The sequence below is a fragment of the Liolophura sinensis genome, chromosome 3, assembly GCF_032854445.1.
Source record: "Liolophura sinensis isolate JHLJ2023 chromosome 3, CUHK_Ljap_v2, whole genome shotgun sequence".
In the NCBI taxonomy this organism is placed as follows: domain Eukaryota; kingdom Metazoa; phylum Mollusca; class Polyplacophora; order Chitonida; family Chitonidae; genus Liolophura; species Liolophura sinensis.
The window spans coordinates 708,674-722,009 of NC_088297.1; the positions used below are offsets into that span (position 1 = coordinate 708,674).

At 40.4% G+C, this 13,336-nt stretch overlaps 1 protein-coding gene across 1 annotated transcript; it reads right to left on the reverse strand.

The window, feature by feature from the left end:
- Positions 1 to 1,331: 1,331 nt before the first annotated feature.
- On the reverse strand, positions 1,332 to 10,213 carry LOC135464170 (uncharacterized). The gene is made up of 5 exons (XM_064741670.1): positions 9,776 to 10,213; positions 7,141 to 7,503; positions 3,963 to 4,136; positions 3,168 to 3,267; positions 1,332 to 2,617 (listed from the first exon to the last, which is right to left on the reverse strand). The coding sequence occupies exons 1-5, from the start codon at positions 9,834 to 9,836 to the stop codon at positions 2,524 to 2,526; spliced, it is 792 nt and encodes a 263-aa protein (XP_064597740.1). The 5' UTR covers positions 9,837 to 10,213; the 3' UTR covers positions 1,332 to 2,523.
- Between the last annotated feature and the right edge of the window lie 3,123 nt (positions 10,214 to 13,336).

The following is a 13,336-nucleotide window of genomic DNA, read 5'->3' on the forward strand; positions in this document are numbered from 1 at the left end:
CACAGTATTTTGAGTAATTCGACACCAGTAATCACTAATAAATTGCAACTGACATCACTGCATTTTTAACTAATTCTGCTTAAACCATGGTACTAGTGGGTGACGTACGAGGAGGTGTATATCACTCTGTATCCATTTACCTGTCTCCAAGAATAGGTATTCGCTTTGATCTGGTGTCAGCCCGAGGGGTAGAATAAAGTCACTCACCTGATAAGTGAACAACATTACTTTCCTCGATTGTAAAAACCAAGTGGTGCAGAAACAAATTGTAAGTGATACATCTGCTGTCGTCAGCAAATTTTTTCACAACTAACAAAACGATGTATTCAAAGAGAATATAGGGGCCTCCGTGGCTCAGTCGGTTAGCGCGCTAGCGCAGCGTAATGACCCAGGAGCCTCTCACCAATGCGGTCGCTGTGAGTTCAAGTCCAGCTCATGCTGGCTTCCTCTCCGGCCGTACGTGGGAAGGTTTTTTCAGCAACCTGCGGATGGTCGTTGGTTTCCACCCACCATAATGCTGGCGGCCGTCGTATAAGTGAAATATTCTTGAGTATGGCGTAAAACACCAATCAAATAAATAAATCAATCAAAGAGAATATAGACACGTGCCCATACACTATCATCAGTCATAGTGTCATAGCCATTTGTGAGGAACTTCTGGCAAATGAAGTCATCATCACAACTCCGTTTAGAAATCACTTTTAAAGCAAAATTTATTACAATTTATATAGTACATTTTCTTCATACGCTTAGCCGGTTGAGTTTAAAATGTCGCTCGTATGCTCTTATTGTAAGTGGCACCATGGTAAAAATCAGCCATCGACGACGCTCGTCGACGCTATCATAAACTTCATGTAAGGCCAACCGAATGTTCACACGATCGTGAGCGTCATCCATCACTTACTACACCTCAAGAAAAGTGGTAGCATATTTCATATCGATGATTTCGTGTCCAGTCTGGGAATGAACCATCATCCCCAACCCACCCCCAACCCCAACCCCCGTGTCTTAATCTGTTAATTTTAACAGAAAGTATGTTGTCTGGGTGATGCTAGAATGTATGCTACAGCACACATTTTTTATTAATTCAACATAAAGATTCTGTCAGATTAACATGGTGTTATACTGAATATGACACAATATTGTGTCAGACAACAGAGTTTCTGTTATCATTAACAGATTAATGTTTAGAGCGTACAACGGCTAAAATACAAGCGTCACAACTAATCGGCCACGATTTGCTCCCTGTAAAATCTGTGAGCTTAACATTGTGAGCGACATTTTGCAAGCAGATATCGTTGTAATGTTACCGAAATAATAGTTGGGGGGGGGGGGGATGGGCGATATACGTCCTCTTTGTATCCACATACACCATGAGCACGGCGCAATAACGTAGGGAAGATCTGTCAGCGGCCTGAGGGTGGTCGTTGGTTTCCCCCGGGCTGTGCCCGGTTTCCTTTCACCATAATGCTGGCCGCTGTTGTATAAGTGAAATATTCTTGAGTAAAGCGTAAAACACCAATCAAATAAATAAATAAACAAGTAACTTTGGCTGTTGTTTGGACTGTGTTATTTGCAACGCACCTCAGTAGTATGTATGGTTTTACGTCGCACTTAACAACTTGACAAAGCCATCCCGGCGTAGGCTAACTTGACTGTAACTATTTCCTTGCTCTCTGCGCTGAGCGCCAGGCAAGGCGGCAGCAACTACCATGTTTAGAGTTTTTTACTCGGGGTATGATCCGATCTCGGGTTCACATCAGCAAGTTCATCTGTCAGGTACACGTGGTATTTGCACTTTTCTCTGGTCTCCTACACACACAAACGTACGACCACTGTTGCTTCTAGGGTGACTTTTATTTTGGTCAACGGTGTCAAATTAACGCTAATCAGGCAAATCAATAAGAGGTAAAAACCTCATTGGGAATAGTTTGTAGTTGTTTTTAACTTTAATAAAGAAAGTGAGTAAGGAATACCTCGTGCCGAAGGTTTACTGCTTGAAGAATTAATGTAAAGATAAAGTCTGGAACACGATTCGTTAAGGTAGCATTCACATGACCAAAATGTCTTCCGGCTGGGAACTGTGTTAAGTGACGTTTGGTCCGAGCCTACTCTAGGTCATTAAAAGCGAGTGCAGCGCAATTAAAATAATTCTAATAAAATATGCGAGGCTTGACGTGAGATTCTATTTTGCCAATGAGTGCCCGACCGTGTTTATTTTTTTTAAAGATGGTTGTCTTTTGTGCCATAAAAGACAACATTGTCAACGGAGACCTGAAATATCTCCAGTCCGAGTTCACTGACTGCAATCTGCACGAGTCAGTGTACTGGGGCTAACAATACAAAATGTCTCCAACAATACATTCTCCATAACGTCTCTGACTTAGATTTGTGGGAATGTCTCGGGCTTTGTATAGAGTTATTGCCAATGACGGTTTCCGAGAGTTTCGACAGCTGTATCATTAGTGTCTGCGACACATGAATGCAAATCATTCCTCGTTCGACTTGTCTCGTTTCACTTCCTCAAACCACTTCTTCCACTTCCGGTTCACGTGAGGTCGTTGTCACGGACATTTTGTCGTCAAATCCAGAGTCTCTCTCAAATACAGAGCCATCACTTTCAAAGTTCAGGAAAGACAAAAGAAAAGGTCCATTTAGATCATTAGAGTTTGGTTTTAAAGAATTCGTCATCATGTTCAAAATTTTAATAGTCAATTAACGACTTAACTCTTAAGCCTAGTGCCCATGTTTATTAAGCAACATATTACTTATTAAGACTCCAGACATAAACAGAAACTTTCAACGGAAAAAACCCAACTTGTGGATTGTATATCGCGGTAAATAATCAGCGTACAAATTTAAAAGATCCGGCAGGCCAAAACATTTTAATTGCAGTTGTGTTTGAGTATGACTTAAGTCTTAAGATGCTTAAGTCCCAGGATCACGAAGCTCAGATGTAAGTCAAACTCAACTCCGAAATAGTGTACTGCGCCAAACTTGTCATTTAGCTTGGGCATTTCTACTTCTACACTGAAAGTTGTCTTCGTTCTTCACGCTAAAAACAAAAATTAGGTAACTTAAGTATATATCTAAGTCCAGGAATGATACCGCGAGAGAAAACAAAGTCTGACTTAGGCCTAAGAGTGTTACGTGATCCTGAGTCTTACTTCAAGTCCTCCATGAGAAGTCGGTGTTCCCTGGAACGGTCCACTTTCCACGGTGGGATAGGGGCTTCTTCTGCGTCTGTGTACCACGCCTTTGGGGACACTAGAACAGACATATGACAATACATAAGCCGGGTGTTCGGCGCTGGGTTGAGTGTGTGCACAGAGGGTAGACTGAAGAGATTCAGCTGAGTAATTGATTTATTTATGTCTTTGGCGTCTTGTGTCATAGTCCAAATGGCTTGGGTGTCAGTTGCGTCAGTGTAGTCTTAGCTATCCTTACAAAGATATAGGACATCCAGTTGGCCTTTATTTAACAATATTATTACATGTACATGTTCATGATTGGCAGTTCGGAAAGGTCTTTTGTAAACAAACGTCAAGATTTATATATTCCGGTAAACAGAGATTGGATTTACTTATTTGAAGCCCCGCTTAGCTCTCAGCGCTGCGAGGCTAGAGCAAGCTCACAGGGCTGGTTGTTTCGGTGTCAGTGTAATGTTAATGGGCGTGGTGTCATGTCTGGTGTCTTCCGCATGATACTTCAGCGCATGATGGCAGCACCTTTGTTGGCTTGGACTCGCCTTGTCACAACGGACACCGTACCCTACACACACCTAATGACTCCTCGTCGTCACATGACTGGCAAAGTACACGTACCTCTTAAACCCCCCAAGCATAAATACATACGCACGCACACATACATATACACACATACATACATACATACATACATACATTCATCTTTAACCGATCAGCTAATCACAAATACATAATGTTACCAATATTAAAACCTACCTTGGAAGGGAGAAAAGATGTCCACGTAGCTAAGGCCTTGTCTGTCTGGCCTGCGGTCTCTAAGGTTCACCCACAGTGCAAACACGAAGCCGAGTTCAATAACGAGTACAACTACAACGATGGCGGGAATGACGTAATGGCGAATGCCAGCATCCGGTGTCGGCTGTTGGTCATCTGGAGATTTGTAAATTGGGACAAGAAAAGTGATTGGTTGGTTGAAAGTTCTGCATAAGAATGAAGCTAGAGCAGCGATTAGCTGGCAAATTGTCGCACGTTACTAGTGAAGTATGGCCTCCTGTCGGTTTACCTTAGTCATCGTTTAATTCTTTCTGCTCATATAAATGCATAAATAGCAAATTACACGCTCCCCGAGCACCATGGCTTAAGCAGCTAGCAATAATCTCTTAAAACCCAACTTTGTTTTAAAACAACCAGAACATCAAAACAGATAACTGAATTAGTTTACGTTTCATCATTATAATGACATTTTGTCTGAATAGGATAATTCATTTTACACAGAAGTCAATGATGGTAAAACATCGAAGACGTGTTCAGGGAGAACGAATCTGCCAGGTAAATATAAAACGCATGTGTCTGTAGGAAAAGTTAATGGAGGGATTAAATATTTACCCTTATCAAGAAGGGATCTCTGCGACAAAACACTGAACAATTTTCCTTGGATTCAATAAATCAGAACAAAATGTGAACACCAAAAAAAGAATCCAAAAGATTCACACATCCTTCTTCAGCCAAAAACTGGACGTTCAAATCGACCCATTTCCGATATATTTTTGAAGAGGCTACAGCAGAGAGTCTGGGCAAAAATTTGTGGTCTTAAAAATTATTCTGAAGTTTGAGAAAGTTATCATGCGATCCACTGTATAAATTTTAGAAACTTAATTAAGTACATTTAATTAATGATTTTGGGAACTAGAACGTGCACAGAAGAGGCTGGTATTTTGTAAAAAGTAATTATTTTGCCTATTCTAAGAAAACAGGAAAAATTCGAATGGATTTGCGCTGATCGATTTTCTTGTCAAGACATGTAGCATCTTCAAAGAGAAGAAACCAGAAGAAGCCAGCTTCAGTGCAGTAAGGAAGAACTTTTTGTTCTTCAAACAAAATACAAACTGTGACGGTCACGGTCAGACCTGTGGGTTTTTGTACACGAATCATGCGCAAAGATTGTATTTGTATTAATCAGCAACCGTGTTTAACCCAAACATGCTAGCTATATGTACACCCGGTATCTCATAGGAACAACCTACTTTACATGGCACATAAGACTGAAAAATTGTTAAGTACGACATCATTGTTAAGTACGACGTCAAACCCAAAGCATATATACACAATGTAAATGGCTGAAAATCACTGATAGAAATAATTTATATCGACAAATTTTTAATTAGAGATAATACCTTAATACGTTAATCTGAGTCAGCTGTTGATTTTTATCCATCCCAAGTAACAAATAATTTGATCATAATTTAGAAGCGTTCCTTTGGTGCATGTTTCAAGCTTTGGCAGGTTTTAAGATGTGTCATCTCAGATGATACGAATTTATAAATGCTACATCATATTTTCCTGACCATAATGAGGAAATACACTGTTTGTTTTCTTCCATCTAGTTATTACTTTTCAGTTATTATAAAATGTATACATTCTGCTGCATTTAGTACCGCAATTGCACATCAAGCTGAATCCTTCACAAGGGAGATAACTCTAACTGTATGTCACTTTTTACGATACCCAGCATGAGATTACATACATACCTTTATATGTGTATTCTAGTTTCGCTCGCCACGATATGGTTGAGATATTCTCGATGTGACGTTAAGCCATAATCATTCATTCCAGTTTCGCTGCTGACTTTTAGTCTTGTCACAACAATCAGTGCAACCAAAAAGCCCAAAAAGTTTAGTGTATTACGTGTACTGTGTATCTCGTGCCAGTCGCGGACAACGTTCTGTTAGGCAAAAAGCTGTACGTAGTATCTTATCGTGCCTATACAAACGGGAACAAAAATCTTTTAGACAAAAAGCTGTGTCTATTTATTTATTTGTTTGATTGTGTTTTACGCCGCACTCAAGTATACTTCACTTATACGATGGCAGCCTCTTCGGCCGTACGTGGGAAGGTCTGACAGCAACCTGCGGATGGTCGTGGGTTGTCCTCGGGATCTGCCCGGTTTCCTCTCATCACAATGCTGGCCGCCGTTGTGTAAGTGAAATATTTTTGACTACGGCGTAAAACATCAATCAAATAAATAAATAAAATATACCACGGCACCAGTACTATGGTAGGAAGAAATCGCGCTGCTGACAGACCTTCATATGCAAGGCCGGACAGTAAGACTGGACTTGAATTCAGAGCAACCGCATAGGTGAAAGGCTTCTGGGTAACTGCGCCGCGCATGCGCGCTATAACCTCCCCCGGAAACTTTGAGAACAAAGTAATGTTACATGTGCAGCTGCAGTGTCTTACCGTGTACTTTTAGTTGTACAGTTGTGGACAAAGTTCTGTTAGACATGAAGTTGTGGTATCTTACCGTGTACTTTCAGCTGTACAGTCGATGACAAAGTTCTGCTAGATATGAAGTTGTGTATCTTACTGTGTACTTTTAGCTGTACAGTCGATAACAAAGTTCTGTTAGATATGAAGTTGTGTATCTTACTGTGTACTTTTAGCTGTATAGTCGATAACAAAGTTCTGTTAGATATGAAGTTGTGTATCTTACTGTGTACTTTTAGCTGTACAGTCGAGGCCAAAGTTCTGTTAGATATGAAGTTGTGTATCTTACAGTGTACTTTTAGCTGTACAGTCGATGACAAAGTTCTGTTAGATATGAAGTTGTGTATCTTACTGTGTACTTTTAGCTGTACAGTCGATGACAAAGTTCTGTTAGATATGAAGTTGTGTATCTTACTGTGTACTTTTAGCTGTACAGTCGATGACAAAGTTCTGTTAGATATGAAGTTGTGTATCTTACTGTGTACTTTTAGCTGTACAGTCGATGACAAAGTTCTGTTAGATATGAAGTTGTGTATCTTACTGTGTACTTTTAGCTGTACAGTCGATGACAAAGTTCTGTTAGATATGAAGTTGTGTATCTTACTGCGTACTTTTAGTTGTACAGTCGAGGAAAATGTTTTGTTAGACATGAAGCTGTGTACCTTACCGTGTACTTTCAGCTGTACAGTCGAAGACAAAGTTCTGTTAGATTTGAGGACGATTTCACACCTATATCGAGCAGAATCGGTCAACTCTGGAGACTCCACCAGCAGAGATAGCCCTTCTCCTAAACTGTACTTCCAGGTAGCCTCTCTGGGATTAGACATGTTCTCTGGGTGCCTTGCCTCAAGCACAATAACACTGTCGAGGGGCACGAGCGAGTCACCTTTAATTACGTCCCACGTGACAATCTTAACGCTCTCTGGCTGGACATCGCGAAAACATAAGCAGGGAATTCTAACACGGGAATCACCCGTGGAAAACTTAACCAGATCAATGGCCGTTTCATGAGCTATCGCCAAATCCAACACTGCGAAAATAAACGAAGAAAAAAATCACCACCAAAAATCACCAATTAAACACAATTTCATCGATTTGTAATAAGCATCAGTGTGAATCAGTATGGATGAGAGTTGGTATCATTCAATGAGGAGAAAAAACACGGATCCATTCCAGGTGAAACAATATAGCCAAAGCTGAATGTCAAGAAATATTAAAAAGCGGAACAACACCACGTAGACAGGAAATAGAAGAGTTGCGCGAGGCATCATCACCCTGAGAGAACAATAGGCAGTCAGCCATACTGGAGTCCTGTTAACATGAACTGGTATATCAACAGCACTCCACTATGGCCGCCAGAAGTAGGTCATGCAGCTCTTCTATCTGTAGATTCCTCCGCTCTAACTGAATGGGGGAGCCTTGGTGACAATTTTTTTGGAACGTTTTGCACCGTCTAACGTTCATTGGAGACACAACTATTGTACGCAGAACTGTACGTCACGTGTCGGAAAGCTTCCTTAGAAACTTTCCACAGGTCAGTGATTTACCCCCGACACTCCAGTTTCCTCCACCGATAAGGCTGTCTGTGCATCACTGAATAAGGGAAACATTCTTGAGCATGGCGTTATAAAACAACCCATAGGGAAACTGTGCCTACTCTAAAGAAATTTATTCATTTATTTATTTGATTTGTGTTTTACGTCGTACCAAAGAACATTCCTGTTGCACGATGGCGGCCAACATTATGGTGGGAAGAAATCGGACAGAGCCCGGGGGAAACCCATGACCATCAGCAGGCTGCTGAACTTCCCACGTACGACCTCAGCGGAAGCCATCATGATACCCTCAGTAAAAGCTTATGATCAAAACTTGAACTTAACTCTTATTAATCAATGTTAGAATGCCGTAGAATGCCTGTTAGTATTTCTGTGTTGATTAGTTTTAGGATATTTTCCTCCATTATTTCTTATTCGAGATTGATCACAAAGAATTGGATCTATTTGAGTAATACAATACACATGCTGAGAAAGGTAAGCGACTGTCGACGGTTTAAACTCAGAATCGAAATTACGCCGAATGCAAGAGATACCTACGATGATTTTATATGCATGTATTTAGGCTGAGAATCCTACTTTAAAAAGAATGCTAAACATGAAAGTGTCCGTCGTCCAGGCAAACACCAGGCAAATTCGGTATTTGATTCATTGGTACAATATATGCCAGGGAACAGGTCTACAGAACTAAAGGTATTTCATTAACAAATTATTTGCCTCCGTGGACACGTGCACATCTGGTCCTGGATACTAAGGCATTTGGGACACTTGGACATTTTGGTACTTAGACCTCAGGAAATTTGGCAATTGGGTATATATGGACACTTAAATTCAATGGCAGACGATTTAGAGAGAAAGTCTACAAACAAGCAATGGATCTTATAACAAACGGGCGGTGACTTCGCCAATAATGTGGACGGCGCTTCCAATAAGTATAAAAATGGGTTCGAATACGGTATTACTGAAACCTGCGCTGTGAGGAGTATGAAAGTGTGACCGAAAAGTGCAGTTGTTAATTGAAAACTCGGCGTACTTTGAACCCTGTACGAGTATGGATAAGAGGCGGGAAAATGTAGCTGGTGAAACCTGGACCAAAAGGGAAAAAGACCGTAAACAGTATTGGGCAAAAGCCATCCACAATGGCAGAAGGGACCCTATACATATCAAAGTATAATATTAACGATGAGGACAAAAAAGTATGGAAACCTGTTGCAACCACGTGTGCTTTCGACCTTTCTTCATTTAATATTATACTACATGCAAACTATACATTCTAAAACAGTGTTGGCCAACCCACCATTTTTTACCGTGCAGACATTCTGTGATTATATACACAATTGAAACATTCGACTTGAAAACAATGCAATGCTTTTGCTTGTCTAACTTATATGCGAGGAATACTTTAGCATCGATCCTCTCCGAAAAGGTACGACCTTAAACCCCATGCAATCACTTACTCCGAAACGACATCTCCCTTTGCTTCGGAACGCTTTGTTCGCCTTGTTGACAGCAATATTCCCCTTTCATCGGTAGAAAACATGACAAGATGTCCAAAATCAAACCTCTACTGGAAATTCGCGTATCGAAAGGGATAATGTTCAGAAAAAAGGAAGAAATTTTTTTTAAACATTTAGTGTTTCTGCTACTTTCACATTTCTGAAAACAGCACCAAATTACAATTCATCATTGTCACGATTATTATGAATTGATTAATTAATAATGTACTGAAAGTAAATGGTTAATACCTACCAAGGCAGATAGTTGTTAATCCAAGACAAACTACCCTTGACTTTTCAAAATATCGCCACATTGTAAAGGGTTTTGGAATTTCAGCGCCAAGAACAAAAGTGTGTAGACATGAATTCCAACAGATTACTAAATGAATGTCTCCTCAGTCGAAAAATCTGGTTGTCAGTCATACTCAAATATGTACGGGCGAACTCAAATCAAAGTACAATTGGTTCTCAATCCACAGATACCTAAAATATTGTGCAGACAGATCGCAAAGTAGGGATCTAGTTATGATATTTTATGCACAAACACCTACGTGATTTAACAATGTCACGTGATCAATGATGACGCAACCATGAGCATTTGCCTTTTCTTCATATCACTTGAAATGTATACTTGGCAGAAACCACAAAGAGAATGCCAGCTACGTTTCTGCTCGCCATGACTCTAATAACGTTCCTTCACCTAGCGGGCAGAGCATGGGAACCGTAAGCCTCCAAAGAACATAACGGATCCAGGTCATAACGTTACCGATCACATGGAGTTGAATGAATCTCCCTGATGGTACAGGATTCGTAGGTTTTGGTACCTGTCTAACTGCGATAGAGGAAGGAATCTCCGTTCATATGATCGACATCACAATTGCAGTGTGTATTATTAAAGATCCAAGGAAGGACAGTGTCGAGTATTCTAAAAAATTGCGACTTCCTTAAGCAAAATTAGGCAATAATGTCGTCACAGACAGGCGCGACATCAGGCGTGGATAATGACAGCATGCGGACACTTCCGGAAACAGAAGTGATGTTTTCAGATGTCGCTGTTACGGAATCCCAACAGGTTCTTCATCGGCGTTACATTGTCACTATACTACTGGCAGTGAAGCGCAAACCAGAAAGCTACCGAGGGATACGTTACCATAACAATATATCTAAATATGCATTATAATGCAGGCTGTATGCCGGTGCGTTGATAGACTGCCAAAGCATTTGTGCTGGCAGGTTCACCTGGCAGGTACATGAGGAACAGGAGTCATGAATATTCATTTTACCTAAGTAAATAATGCCCCGGGATAAAGCATGCAGTTCAACACGCAACGTTATATACAATGGGATTATGAGCCTATGTGCCTTTAGGACGAAATGTTATTTCTGCCGACTGCACATGTACAATGTACCAGTCTCGCGCAGCGTGCTGGAACCATATAGGATATATTATAATAAATAACTTTCTTACTTAAATTGATTTGTTTTGATGAAGGTCTAAACAGATAACCTGTAGAGTAATAAAATATGCAAATCTGTAAATGGTGTGACATCGTGTGTATAATACTTTTTGTCGTATTGCATGCCATTATGTCCGTCGTTAAGTGAAATGTCCATGTTAAAAGGTGAGATGTCAAAAAACTTTGACTTAAAGAGCTGCTCAGTACACCTGTATGTGATGTTATATACATGTTATCTGACGACGGATTGGGAATAATTTGTATCAAAACGATGTATAAAACAAATGTACACTATATCAATTCAATACAGTTCCGGAAAGTTCCGAAAGGTGTAGCGGCTTGAGAGTAGGTTTAGGTATAGGCGTTTTTCACTGTTCTCACCTGTATCAACACACCTGTCATTAACGGAGGACTGAGTTAAGGACGATATTGATTTTATATTCACAAGAAAGGAAACATTACACTTCGAATATACAGTGAATAACAATAGCCTAAAGCGCTACGCTTTACAGTGTGTACAGAGGCGAAGCAGCTGTATGAACTTTCTATACAGAGGTCCCGATGTATTATGCACATAGCTCCGTTATCATAACATATTTGTGTTCAGATCCATCAGGTTTACGTTGACCGTGCTACTGAGAACTGCATCTGCTTTGAAATTTCTGTTATATTATGCATACATTGATTTTCAGTTTTACGTCATTATGTTTTTGCACCATCCGCATTTGTGCACTGTCCGCATTGGTGCGGAGGATTTTTGTTGGAAGTGCCGTGCGTCCTTCACGCGGAAAACGCCAATACCTGAACCTACTCTCCAGACGATACACCTTTCGGAACTTTTCGGAACTATACTGAATTTATCTAGTGTACATTTATTATTTACATCGTTTTGATACAAAGTATTCCCAATCAGTCATCAGATAACATACGGGGAATGTTTTACGCCGTAAAATATTACTTGCGACATCTAATACCACGTGTTTTTTTTTTAAACGGCGGCCCACACCAAACACGCGGAAAACGCAAAGGACACGATTACGAGGACTTCACGAAGTCCGCGCCTTTTTAAAACCGTGTACTAATGGGGCAATAAACTGCTTCACTTGTCCACTATTACATGTTTGCAAAGTTTTTCACAACGTTATCTTTCACATGTACAATACATATAGCGAAGTGAAGGGAGGTAATGCAATCAAAGAACGTCGTATCAAGTTATGACGTTTTCATTGGCTCTCAATGTCTTTTCATTGGAGGGACGCGATTATGACATCAGCATTTATCATATTATATATCGACCAACGTTTCGGTTCAGGTTTCGACCATCTGAGACGTGTGGATTATCAGTCTGCATAATATTGTGATAGACAGTTCCTCTGAAGAGGGGGCCTCCGTGGCTCAGTCGGTTACCGCGCTAGCGCAGCGTAATGATCCAGGAGCTTCTCACCAATGCGGTCGCTGTGAGTTCAAGTCCAGCTCATGCTGGCTTCCTCTCCGGCCGTAAGTGGGAATGTCTGCCAGCAACCCGCGGATGGTCGTGGGTTTCCCCCTGGCTCTGCCCGGTTTCCACCTGGTGGCCGCCGTCGTATAAGTGAAATATTCTTGAGTACGGCGTAAAACACCAAACAAAAAAACAAAACAAAAAAATCCTCTGAAGAGTATTCACTTAAGTTAACAGAGGATATTGCACAGTAAAGGCTGAATACCATAAATGTTGTTCGAGTGACAGGTGGAAATGATAACCCATGAAACGCGGGTTATCATTTCTACTTTTCAAGAGATTTATTTACGGTATTCAATCTTCACTGCGCAATATTCTATTTATTATTTATATTCTGACATTTTCTCTATATTTATATAAATGCGTATCAGTTTATCTGTAGCCTCAGTGAAAAAAAAGCTATGTGCCATCTTCGTCGTATTTCTGATTCTTTTCATACGCGCTGCAATTTCGTTCACGTCCGCGCCCACAAAACTTTTTTACTATTTTAAACGCTGTCTGTAAGTAATTACAGATCATACAAAGGTGCTTAATGCTAATGCAATATAAGTACTTACGTAAAGTAAGCACATGGAGATTTTCTACTTCTTTTTTGGCGAACTATATATAAGTGCACGGCCTTGTGATGCGGTCCACGAGGCACGGTCTATCGGTCAAGGTCTCCAGCAGTGTAATAGCACAATGTAATAACAAAAGTGATATCTAACTAGAGAAGATATCATTTTTATGAGTGATGGAAATACTGGGATTTCACCGATGTATAAATAATAATACGGTGTTCTTCATAAGGTAAGTAACCCAGTCTCATGACAGAATGTAAAAAATACACGAATGTCAAAGTTGATAGGGTTTTTATGCG